Source organism: Myripristis murdjan, chromosome 16, assembly GCF_902150065.1.
Source record: "Myripristis murdjan chromosome 16, fMyrMur1.1, whole genome shotgun sequence".
NCBI classification, from domain to species: Eukaryota; Metazoa; Chordata; class Actinopteri; order Holocentriformes; family Holocentridae; genus Myripristis; species Myripristis murdjan.
The window spans coordinates 21,190,159-21,203,189 of record NC_043995.1 but is presented as its reverse complement, the minus strand read 5'-3'; the positions used below and the strand labels follow the sequence as shown (position 1 = coordinate 21,203,189).

The following is a 13,031-nucleotide window of genomic DNA, read 5'->3' as shown; positions in this document are numbered from 1 at the left end:
CTGGCTAATTGTTCCTGCATCCCTGCTTGTGCCAGGCTTCAGCCAGACTAGCCATGTTTCACCCAGCTGATTATTTATGTTTTGGCATCTGTTGAATTTTCAGATCCATTATAGGCTACTATGTGTACTTTTTAACAAGATAACATATATCTTTGTATTTGGCATTATCTATTATCATCATTATGCATCATGTTCAGTTCTAGGAAGGTTTATCGACACAATGAATAGGTCAGACCATTTTTTGTAAAACGAACAAAATGACTTGTAGTAGAATGAGTATGATTTGATATTTTACTGAGTTCAAGTGAAATCTTAGTCACTCTGAGGAAGAGAGAGAGTGTGAGATTAGACAGAGAGAGACAGAGAGAGAGAGAGAGAGAGAGAGAGAGAGAGAGAGAGAGAGAGAGAGAGAGAGAGAGAGAGAGAATATATAAAGAAGATGGGTTTGGAAACAAAAAGTCAAATTTCTGTATGAAACGAGAGAGACGTTGACAGTGGAAACAATGGAGGGTGGAGAGGGGCATGTTTTTGATTTAGATTGGCATACAGACAAACTAGGGGGTCGTCAGCAAAGAGAGAGAGTTTGAAAGAGCAAGGCATAGAAAGATAAAATGTCTGGTTTTCTTATGAGTCATCATCCAGATTTTATGAATAATCCCCTGACATACATCTAGTCCCCTGCTCAGTCTCACACTCAGAGGGTCCCGCGTTACATCTCCTGTCATCTTCTCATCCTCTGACATGGTAAGTAGCAACACATCTTGAACTACAGCTGTCAGATCTTTAAAGATAGTACCCTGTCTTATACCTGAGCATGTTCAACAGTATAATATGGTTGATTCATAAAACTAAATTTATGCCAGTCTCACTTGAGCTAAGGTTTTGTGGATGTTCATGCGGTGTGGTGGCAGGCAACCAGTGTGTCAGTACTGACTGCTTCTGTGTCAGTGCTTTTGTCTCATGCCTTTGTATCAACTTATCACTTAGTTATAGTCCCCAGCATGTCTACAAATTATTCTTTTTGCCTCAGATGGTTTTCAGGCAAGTGCGAATGAATGTATGTTGCTAAGTTCAGTGTCAGCTTCCTGTGTCAGTATATTATAAACTGGTGATTTCGTGACAGTGTTTTGTGTGAAAGTGTTCTAGACCCCTGATGTTTTTACAAAAAGCGTGTGACTTCATTGAATGTGTGTTGACAGCATGATGTGATTGTATTTGACCCCATTAAACCACTGTTTTCTGTTTTATTTCTTCCTTCTCCTTCTTCTTCCTCCTCCTCCTCCTCCTCCTCCTCTCTTCCTCCTTCCCAGATGCAGCTATTCTGTTATAAAAGTTTAGTTTTCCTATTCCATCTCTCCCTTCTCTCTTCTTTTCATTGTCTAAACTGTGATGATAAAAAGAAATATTCCTGGCCAGTGAAGGACAGTCAGTTGTGCTGTGACAAGTGCAAACCAGGTACACTGACTTCTATTTGACAGTTCAGTCTTTGTACGATCAAATTCAAACAGATGATAACTGTCACAACATACTGCCATAAGACTAACAGATGACTTTCTGAGCCATTAATAGATCGATAAACTGCTGTCTGTATTCCAGGTCAGCGCATGCTTGAGCGTTGCACAGCCAATACCCCAACAAAGTGTGGAGCCTGCCTTGCTGACCAGTACTCTGACGACTACAATGTTGATACAGAATGCTCTTATTGCACTAATTGCAATGTAAATGGTAAGTCATTTTGCATTTGTATATGTGTGTGTGTGTGTGTGTGTGTGTGTGTGTGTATTGGTGACTTGAACCATCTAAAAATCACACTTTTAGCACAAACTAGTAATTAATAATGTACTTAATAATGTGCCATTTTATATAAAGTAGTCACACAGAAAACACAGACACAGAAAATAAATATTAAAAGCCTCAACATCACTTCAATTAATATATTTGAGATCTGCATAGTGGGTTATCATGATATGCAGGGTAAAGAAGAGCACAGAAACAAGTCTGAAAGTTACTGGTGACTCCAGATCCCCACAGCAGCAGATACCATTTGTGTCCTGTCCGTCAGGGTCCGTTTTTGCTTTTAAGATATACGCAAAGTGAATATGTTCATCCACTGTGAAATACTTGTATAAAAGTAATTGCTGCATCATGCCCTCTTTTAAAACATTGTTTGAAAAAAGGGGTTTCCTCTTTTGAGTGTGCATGTGAATGTTTGTCTCTCTGCAGTGCAAACTAGTTCGTCAGACCAATTACTGTACAGAAACCCAAATGCAGAATGTCAGAACTTGCTCAACTCTGTCGTTGGGGCATAACTTCAGAGAAGTGTAGCCATAGAAACTGAGATTTACATAGGCAAGGGATTTCCCCACTGTGTGTCATGGTGGGATACAGTCAGAGAGAGAGAGAAAAAGACAGAGGGGATGGGGGGGTCTGAGAAACCCTGACTCAACCACCTAAAAGTGCCAGGATGATATCAGGTGGGATTCTGTAATAGACATTTATATTGACATGCAGTGTTATCGACATCAATCACACAGCCCACCAATGGTGGTGGGGACATTTGGAGGTTGATAGAGGTAGACCATTGTTATGTCAGTGGAAAAAAAAAAAAAAAAACTATACTAAAGAGATAAACATCGGAAACTGAAGCAGACAGAAATGTCATACTTGATGTTGTTGTTCAGGTCGGTGCTTTACTACAGGTGAGCAAAAATAGAGCCTGTTGGCTTATTTTTAAATGTCAGGGTGGAAATTGGGCCAAACAGATGTAAGAGAACTTGCATGATTCTGATTCAAAATTTTAGGTACATAAAAATTTGTTTTTAAAAAAAAGAGGTGACTGACTTGTACTTGGAAAATATGCATATTGAAACGTTCGCTACATACTGGGCTGGCATAATTTATCTTTATGTTTGCAAACAATGTAAATGTAAACAAATCTTTTGAAACCTCAAAATATATTGTAGAACTTTTGGATAGCTGCTGTATATTGTCAGTATTTGTATCAAAATTCAGACAAACATATAAGTTGACAAGTTTACTGAAGTTTAATAAAGCCACCAAGCTACTACATAAACTGAACAAATATTACGGGAAACAAAGCCCTCGCACATTGCACTTGCAGTACAACACTATAAACATTTATTCACCCTTGTTTCAATGCAGTCAGATTTGACTATTATCTTTTTATACTTTCACACTAATATTTCTCCATGGTAGGACATTTTCACTTTGCATAACACCTTCACATGGAACGCTGTGTACTGTGGACAGTCCACTGCTCTAACATTCACGTTTATTTCTGTTCCTCATTTGCATATCGCATGATAATTTGGTCTAAACATCTTATAGATCTAAGGATTATGGCAATGTGGAGGCTTTTAATGTTTATGCCTGAGGTTATATGGGGAAGCAGGGTGGAGCAATGAATAGGGAGCCCACAAATCAAGTAGAGGACAGTCAGCTCCCATGTTGGCATATCCACTGTATTTACTTGCAGTCTAATGCAAAGATTTGATTATATTAAAATTTGACGACCTCTCTGAAGAGATAGGGTTGTCTTTATCAGAGAACAGCAGTAATGGTCAACATCTGGCTCACCAAAGCTAATTAATTAAAAATAAATCGCATGGTTTGTCTCCCTATTTTGAAATAACACTCAAAACAATTGAAATGGCAATAATTTTATTAGGCATTATTTACCGTCCCCAAATATGTGCATTCGAACTGTGGGCTCTAAAGATGTTGTAAATCCACCTATTAGCTGATTAGTAGTTAGTTATTGGCCACACTGAATAGCAGCAGCCAAGAACAGGTATGAATTCCCGTCTTTTTTTAATGCAATGTGGCTTGTGCTGTATCTTCCTGCAAACATGGGAACAGTTTCTGCTAATCAGGACCCTGCATAACAGCGTTGAAGTTGATTCTTATTTCCTGCCATTCAGGACTGCAGTCTGCAATTAGATGTCCATAATTACACAGTTAAACCGTCACTCCCACCTCCTTGGCAGAGGTTTGTGCTCTGCTCAAGTATCTAGTGAAGTATCTAGTTATGTTTATGGATTTCCCATGTTTTTAGGAGTCTGTTCACACTGATATAGGCTAATAAAAATAACATTCATTTGTAATACAATGACAAATAAAGACCCCTGGAGTAGGGTACAACCAAGAGTACTCAAGGTATATACATCTGCTGTAAAGATATGTAATGAGGTTGGCTACATAATAAAGCTAGAGTGTGTTACAAGTATGATTTTTTAAAATAATAATAATAATAATAATTTAGGCTATTAAAGCATACAGAAATGAACAGAAATAAAGGAAATGTTTCATTGTGTAAATGAAACCAGTAGTTGCCTGTTTGCTTGTTCTTGAACTTGCGATGACATGCTTGCTGAAACTTTTGATAAGAGGCATAACGTCCCATCAAAGTGAAGTATTGCTTTGACTGAGGCATAACAACTGTGTGTCTTTAAAAAGTGTTTTCAAATGGTAATACATCTATGACTTAAAACACAATCTCTACCTGTGTCATATCCCGTTATGACACATTTCTAGGGGCTTTTATTTTGTTATATTCCGAGTCAAAATGTGTTTTAAGGACAACCTGTGTGTGTGTGTGTGTGTGTGCATGTGTGTGTGTGTGTGTGTGTGTGTGTGTGTGTGTGTGCGTGAGTGTCTGAAAATGGGGTGACAATGTATAAAACTGGCTGTAATTCCTAAAAGGTTAATGCCCTATTTTTGTTCAACCCCTTAAATTAAAGCTGAAAGTCTGCACTTCAGTCGAGTCTTGATTATTCCATTTCAAATCCACTGTGGTGGTGTACATGGGCAAAATTATGAATATTGTGTCTCTGTCCAAATACTTATGGACTTAACTGTACATACTAGGTACATACTCTACATGGGTGCTGTAGATCTGGCCATTGTTATTGAGTGGGTCTTTGTTTCTGCAGGGAAGGTGTTTGCTTCATCCTGCAATAGTACTCAAGATGCTCGGTGCAAATGTAAACCTGGATACAAATGCAAAGAAAGTCAGTGTCTGATCTGTACGAAGATGCCAAGCACCAGCACACCCAGCGTACCCAGCGTACCCAGCCCACCCAGCACACCCAGCACACCCAGCACAACCAGCACAAGACTCTTTCCTTCTGTCACAGGTACTCAACACTGCCATCCAACACCGTGATGTTGCTTTCGCATTCATACTTTTGTCATTTTTACCACATGCTTTTAATTTGTGTAGTTTGTAATTACTGTGCATCAAGGGATCACGTGATGCATGACGGTTAGTGTTACAGAACAGATAGTAAACGAATGAGTGGTTAGTGAGATCTCACAAAATGAACAGATGTCAGTTCTGCTGCCAATTGCCAGACTCTCACATAGGTCGCAGCCTGTGGTGAATCAAGACAACGGCATGAAGCTTGTCCTGCATATCACATATCTACTTAGCTAACATGTTAATTATTTAACATGAAATATGGACTGAAAAAGATTTTATTACATGCTAAAAGTAATTTACAAATAAGCTTCTTCCAAAAAATAGTCAGGCAGGGCTGCAACCATGGCACCCTCTGCAGCAAGGGAGAGAGAATAACTGTGTGATTGTTTACATTGCATGTAGCAATGTCAACAAATGAAGCCTGTACCTTACACATCTCACCTTGGTTCGCTGTGTGTTTGCCTGCAGTGACCAAGGAATAAACTGCAACCATGCATGAGCAAAACACACACTTGCCTAAATTTAACTTCCATTCTACACAGGCAAAGGGCCATATGTAGCTGACTGGCAAATATGTTGGTTAAATGATTTTACTTTTTTCCTTTGTAATCTCAACCAGTATCAAAGAAATGGGTGTGGCTGACCCCACCTGCCTTTATTTTCAAATATTAACTTGTTATGGAAGAGATCTTTGTTTCAGCGGTGTTAAATACATAACTACTTACCACTCATTACTAACTTTCTTCTCCTCCCCCACACCAGAAATAGCCAAATCCTACTCTGATCTTTAGAAATACCACCCCCATCTCTCACACACACACACACACACACACACACACACACATACACGCGCACACACACACACACGCCGGACTGAAGTGGATTTCAAACTAACACTGATTTCCACATGTCCCACCCACAGCTTCCTACATTGAGCACACCAGCATCCAAATGTCGCATCAAGAAGCAATGAACGTTTAACTTCATTTGCTAGCTTCATTTGCACTGGTTAATTTGGTTAGGGTTAAGCAGTTGGCACTATTCAACCGTGGATTATTGAGAACAGTGGTACTCAAATCTGGAGTGTGGCAGATTTTTCAGTGCTAGCAGGCCGAGGTTTGGGTTCACCTGCCAGGTAGGTTTCTGTGTGATTTACCTGAGATGCCAGTTGAATGCATTCATTTGCCTGGTAAGATCAAAATTCTACAGTACAGAAGTAAAATACCACTTTTCTAAATAATCCACATCCACATCCAATAATCCCTAATCAAATTAGCCAGTGACCAGTCAGAATTGAGTATTCTGTAAAGCTGAGATACTGCTCAGTCCTGATGTTTGCTATACATAATCTTTCCTCACTGGCCTACTATGGTGTTAGTTATAATTTGTTTTATAGTTCCAGTCATATGTAAACATACCTGAAAATTTTACCTATTCTTTCTCTCCCTCTGTGCAGCCACCACAAGGAGGACGCTCACCACACCTGCACCAGCAGCTAATGGTAAACTAATATTAGTCTATTTCAAACATGGAAATCATTGAATTGAACATTTAGTGGGTGTTAAGATCAATTTCACAACAAATGCTCATATTGTTATAGGTGGTGGTACCTGGCTCCTGACTATAGTCGTTCTGCTCTGTTTGGTAATACTATTCTGCTTGATCAAAAAACTCAGGCCTTCTCTTCGCTGGATCAAGTCAAAGTGTGGTTAGTACCATTCACAAAAATAAACAGAGAACAGCAATACAAACACAAGTAGTACAATATGAGCAATGCCCTTATCCTGTGTTTAAAACCTGTGGTGATATTTGTTCTTTTTAAGTCATGTCACACATTGTTAAACTAATGTCTTGTGTTTTTTCTCTTTTGAAAACAGGCTTATCGGGCTACTTTGTTACCCAAAAGACTGAACTGGCCATTGAAATCACAGAGGAAGAAAAAATGCCTATTCAGGAAGTGTGTGGGAAGTGTGACCAACCCATTGATATTTGATGGAAACACAAGAAAGTTTGACAGTGAGAATAACTTGATCTGAACATGAGTCACAGGAGGTTAACAGGTGGACAGGTAGTGATGCACAGGGCATGCCTGCCTTAACTCAGGACATTTATGACAAATGGAGTCAAACGTCCGTACAGTGCATATTGATGAATGAAACATTTGCGTGTATCTGGTGCTCTTGCCTGAGAGGAAACCTGGCCACAGTGTGAAGTGAAAGGGTATGAAGAGGTAGCACAGAGATAAATAACTGAGGCTGAAACCATGAGAGTTAGAGATGCCGTGCTGCAGTGTGATTGTATGTACTATGGTACACAATAATGTTGAAGATGCCTTACATCTTTACTGTTACAATATGCAATATTTGTATGCATGTATTTTTCTTTGGAGTTATTTTATAGTTTATTGTAGGACACGTAAAACTATTAATAACTAATAAACTACATTTCTACTTTAAAATGTCTTTATTCACAGTTACATTCCATCATGATCAAAATGTCCACTACTTGTGCAAAAAAAGTAGTAGTAATAATAATAATAATAATGTTAACTTGCTAGAGCTGACAAAGTGAACTTATTAAAGAGCACAGTGCAGTTGTGTGGTTTCTTAACTCATAAATAACACAAGGGGGTCACCAAAGCTTATAGATAAAGAGCTGAACCACTTCTGCTGTGAGACAGAAAAAAAAGAGTGCAGTACAGTCTTTTGGCCATCGGGGGCAGTGCTGAGCACTTGCCAAACAAGAGAACCAATGGAGGTCACTGTGGCTTAATTCCATAAAATGATTATTAGATTTGATTCCAGATATTTACCAGTAACTGGACTATTGCTGTCATTGTTACTCAGCTCAATATTTATAATGAAGACATAATTATGAGCGCTGTTCATTTCACTCTGTCTGGCCCAGGGTTAGGGTCAGGTGACCTCAGATACTCTTATAGGTGGAATATCTCCCTGTATAGGCTACCTCTGATGTCACCCTGCATCTGCTTTTCCAGAGTGAAAATGCCTGTGTATAAATCAGACGTGCAGATATATATTTTTTTTCTTGCTCAGCGACTATGGTCTGGTGTGCACAGGCCTCTGTGAGTTTTCCCAGTACCTGTAACGGTGTCACTGTAGGGTGCTGTGATCCCTCCACAGCTGGCAGAGGAAGATGCCAAATCTCTTTCAGATTCATTCGAGGACTTTTGACAGTTCCTTCCTTCCTTTAGGCAATGCTTTTAGGATACGCCGGGTCACAGGATACCACTGGTCACAAACACTTTTGCAAATCCCCTGGGATTGTTGTCACGCATCATATCCCCTCCTCTTTGGAGATATGGCAGTCCTTTCCCTGCTCCTGAGAGGGGAAGAATACTCTTTCTGCCTCTCCGCTCCTCTCCTCCTCTGAGAGGTGAATGCAGGGGGATGGGGTCGGATGAAACACGGGACAGTCCCTTTCTTCCACTTCCTCACTGCTGACCCTCTTTTCTGTCCTGTCCTCCTCTCTTGTCGGATCAGCTTGGCCAGTAAACTGACTGAGCAAGCTAAAGATGACTGTCCCTGGATTGTGGACATGGACTGGGCCTGAGAGAGACATTAACAGACAAAGAGTGTAAATACAGAAATAACCAAATTTTCACACCTTCAGTTGCACATCAGTATAATTTATCACATCTCAAATTAAACTCATACCACTAACACAGCTGCATCTTCACATACTTTTTTATTTTCTCAATGGCTGCACAGTGAGTGAGACATTTCACATGAATAAAAATCTTTATTTCATTCATTCGTCAGTACCCAGATTGGCAAGGGGCAGTGGCTGGTGTTTTGTAGTAGATGCGTATCTGGGAAACTGCTGTGTTGACTCCTTAGTTTTGTGAGATGAAGCATCTCTCCCTCCCTGAGGAAGAGCACATCCATCAGTTTGGAGCAGACATGAGAGAAATAAAACCACATCAATAAACAGAAAGTGCACTAGAAATCTTGGAATTAGCCACTTACCTCATTGCACAGCTTCACGATAGCTGGAAAAAAGCAGATATATCAATAAGCAACAGAAAATAAACTCTTCATACTGATTGCTCTTTATCAAAACTTACTCGTTGCACTTTATTTATCAATGAGGGATTTCAAAGGTTGAATAGGGCTATTCATTGAACAACTGGGTTTTTGAAAGCTGTAACCATCTTTGTAAACACCATCTTACCTAGCTTGAAACAGGTTTCGTTTCCACGACCTCGGGTACAGAATAGGACCAGAAGAGCTATGCAGCATCCGATGGCCACCACTGGGCACAAGATGGCTGCCAGCTCTCGGCTCTTCATGTCTGACAGAGACAGAGCAGAGGTTTGACTAAATGACACCGCTGCTTCAAAACAGTTAATATCAGTTAAAGGAACACACACTTGCACATGTACAGACCCACCCACACACACACATTCACCTTTGCTGACATCTGTGGCATTTCCTTCTGGTGCGAGTCGCTGAGAGCCACAGCTGTGTGAAATAAGAGTGAAGTCTGTTATGTACACTGATACATTTGCACGGGGTTATTACATCAGTGAGGCAAGGCCAAAATGTAAAAACATCAAAGTTGGACATCAAAGTTGAATTTAAATTATCTAGATTTTGCATGTGGGTGTCATGTGAACGTGTTGTTTTGCAGCTCCCCTCTGTGAGGTACTTATTGTTTCACAGGGGAAGTACAGGACTCACTTGGGCAAGCTGCATGGTTTGGAGGAAGTACTGCTGTGCACTGTGAACGCTGGAGTCTGGCGTAAGGTCACGGCTGCTGGAAAACACGTGAACAAAAATTGTCATCAAGCCTACAAATGGACAAAAAAAAATCTAAACATAACAAAAAACTGATCACAGCAATGTCACAGTGAGCTCAGGGTGATTCTTGTGGCATGGAGATCCATTTTCCTCATGTTCCCTTTTCCATCATCCCAGTGCCACATTCCTGTTAAACATCAGCACCACCAAGAGCACAACAGGCCCTCCCGACATCTGTATCATGGGATCATTTGGTTTATCACGAGGCCCCCTGCTGGTTGGGCCTCATATCATTTGACATGTTTGAAACAAGCGAACAAGTTGCGGCTCAGTCCTTACCAGGTGTTGTTGTCTCACTGCTCTTCACACAGTTTTTGCAGTTGTTTGATTTTGGTTCAGACTGTGTGCATTCAAAACCGGCCTCACAGCGACACCTGATGTTGGTTGTTTTGCTGCAGTTCTGAACGATCCTCAGATGCAAATCTGATACACAGAGCAAAACAGAGTCTTCACTATTACAGCGTGTTTATATATTAAAAAAAAATATACTGAAAAGGAATGAACTTTTCAATTTAGGATCGAAGATTAGTGCAGAAGTAATGGCATTAAAACGTTACCTGCTCTGCAGCCTCTGAAACAGTAATGGCACACGGACTCAGTGTTCCAGTCAGATGTATAGGTGCCATCACCACATGGCTCACACTCTATGCAAGACTTCTGGTACTGGCCTGAAGGAGAAGGAAGAAAAGAATGACTTAACAAAGGGTGCAATAAACTCTCTGAGGCGCAGCGTCAAGAGAAGAACAACAGGATGAGAAGGAGCACTGAGAAACTGGCCCAGAGTGCATATTAATGAAGGATGTGGTCATATGGCAAAGAGCTCTTTGTGCTTGATGCGTCATTCTTCATCGAGGCAGAGAGGCACACAGAAAGAGCAAGATAGATACGGCTCAGTGTTATAGCCACACATTTTCCAAACATTAATTAATTCCAGTGATATGAGCTATGACATGACTGAGACAAAGTCAAACGAGGAATGGGCAGAGAGAAAAACAGGAAAAAAAAAATATAACGATAGAAAAGGCCTAACAAGAGGGCAAATGTGTTTTTTTTTCTTACCTGGTGGGCACTTTAGACACGTCCTGCCTCCCTCTGTGTAATACTGGGCGATCTGCGTGTCCTAAAGCAAGAAAAAGATTGTAATACCAACACAAAGTCTTGTATAAGTGCACATCTTATGTTCATCCAAATGAAAAAGAGCAGTTTTAATGTATATAGGTTTGGCAGTGAGTGCAGTTTCATATAGTTTAAATGAGAGGAGATTACACAGTCAATGATACAGTGGCTGAGGCAGATGAAATAAATAAAACAGTTACCACGGGGGAGGTGAGCCCCGAATGTGCAGATAACATCAGGACAGCCACGATGTATTGCATCACTCCCATCCTGTGAAGAATAATTCAGAAAACATCAATAATCTCACTACAAATGACAAATGATAGGTCTTTAGTCAGCTAAAAGTAGGAATACCAGTTGATTTACTTTAATAATCTAACAGGCATTCTTAGGGCGAGATATAAAAATGTAACAAGAAATAATTTTTTTGTTTTACCTTTGGTTGAAATGCACCTGTTTTCAGCCCGTGTTATTTTCTTAACCTCGCTGGACTTCCTCAAGGTGTGCCTCTGACTGCCTGTCGTCTCTCGTCTGTACCCATCTTCTGTGTCATTATTTCCTTACCTGTTAACATCTTCCTGTCTTCCTGTCTCTCCCGCCCACTCTGCTCTACCCGCCGCCGTGCGCTGTCCTGTTTACAACTTGAAGCTCAGACTTTCTCATATGTACCATCTGCACTGTGACTAACATTTTTCTACCAAAGCCTCATCAGTTTCCGTGTAAGCTGAGTGAATCAAACAGTGTTTTCTGTCGTGATGAGTTGCGACAGGGTTATGATAAAAACAGAGATTCTTCAAAAGTGGCAGTTAATGGTTTGATTTTGACAGGGCTGCCTGCTGACACAGAATGTTAGTCAAATTCCCCCAGTCCTGTTCTGTGTTATCACACTGTGAAAACACATTTTGATAAACTTGCTGCTCATGAAGATCTTATTCAGTAAAAGTAGGTGGGTTATGGTAAAATGGAACCTAATAGTTCTTTAATAGGCAGCAGGACAACAGACTCATATTTTCAAGTTTCATGCTTGTGTTGTACATATTGCTGAATTGAAGTCATATATGAGTAGGAAAAAAAACCCAAAAAGTATAAAAAGCTTAATTAATTACACATAATCTCATTGCTCATTTGCATCTTTTATTCTTTCCATCTCCCTTGTCACATTACAGAGCTCTGCAGTGAAGCTTTAGCCAAACCTGCTTTGTGTTGATGTTTAAAGCTGCAGTCTAGTCACACGCGTAAATCACTGCTAACACAGGGCTTCTAAAGCTTACAGTCTACATTTCAGAATATTTTGTGAGAAGGCTTCTTTCTTCTGCCAAGATGTGGAGAAAAGACTAAAAATAAAACGACACAAAAAAATGTTGTCCACCAGTTTCCAGTGAGAAACTAAATGGATCAGTCAAATCATCCTGTCTTGATTCAAAGCTCTTGCAGCTCCTTTTGATGCTATACACACGATGTGTGAAGAGACACTGAGTGGACACACACATCCATAAACCCCCTGGGCTGGGCCTGGGTCGAACAGGATCATTTACTGAGCACCCAAAATGTGTGCAGACCTCTCTTGTTTCTTTACACATGAAGTGTGACAGAGTTGTACTGCAGTCTTTAAACATTACTACATCCAAAGCTATTTCCTTAACATATATTTTATCAAAGCCATCATAGTCATTTTGCTTAAGCATTTGCATTTCAGCATTTTTTTGATGATTGAGTTGTTTTTAAAAGGACTTTACTCTGCAGCCACGTACTCTCATGAAGAAAGTGTCCTACTGAAAAACAACAATTACCATTTGATTTCAATAAGTAGTTTTTGACGTAAATGAAGTGCTTAAAAGACATCTCTCTCAAATTTTCCATTTACTCCTCCT

The 13,031-nt window shown here is 40.1% G+C and overlaps 1 protein-coding gene across 2 annotated transcripts; it reads right to left on the bottom strand.

Moving 5' to 3' along the window:
* Window positions 1–7,679: 7,679 nt before the first annotated feature.
* LOC115374249 (uncharacterized) lies at window positions 7,680–12,178 on the bottom strand. Of its 2 annotated transcripts, none has more exons than XM_030073088.1 (11): window positions 11,597–12,178; window positions 11,361–11,430; window positions 11,104–11,164; window positions 10,602–10,712; window positions 10,324–10,467; window positions 9,925–9,997; window positions 9,653–9,705; window positions 9,416–9,535; window positions 9,211–9,233; window positions 9,007–9,109; window positions 7,680–8,790 (listed from the first exon to the last, which is right to left on the bottom strand). In XM_030073088.1, exons 2-11 carry the CDS (start codon window positions 11,427–11,429, stop codon window positions 8,519–8,521), a joined length of 1,029 nt encoding a protein of 342 aa, XP_029928948.1. In that variant the 5' UTR covers window position 11,430; window positions 11,597–12,178; the 3' UTR covers window positions 7,680–8,518. The 2 variants fall into 2 exon arrangements, with proteins under 2 accessions (XP_029928948.1, XP_029928946.1); XM_030073086.1 differs by having other exon boundaries at window positions 7,681–8,790; window positions 9,925–10,000.
* Between the last annotated feature and the right edge of the window lie 853 nt (window positions 12,179–13,031).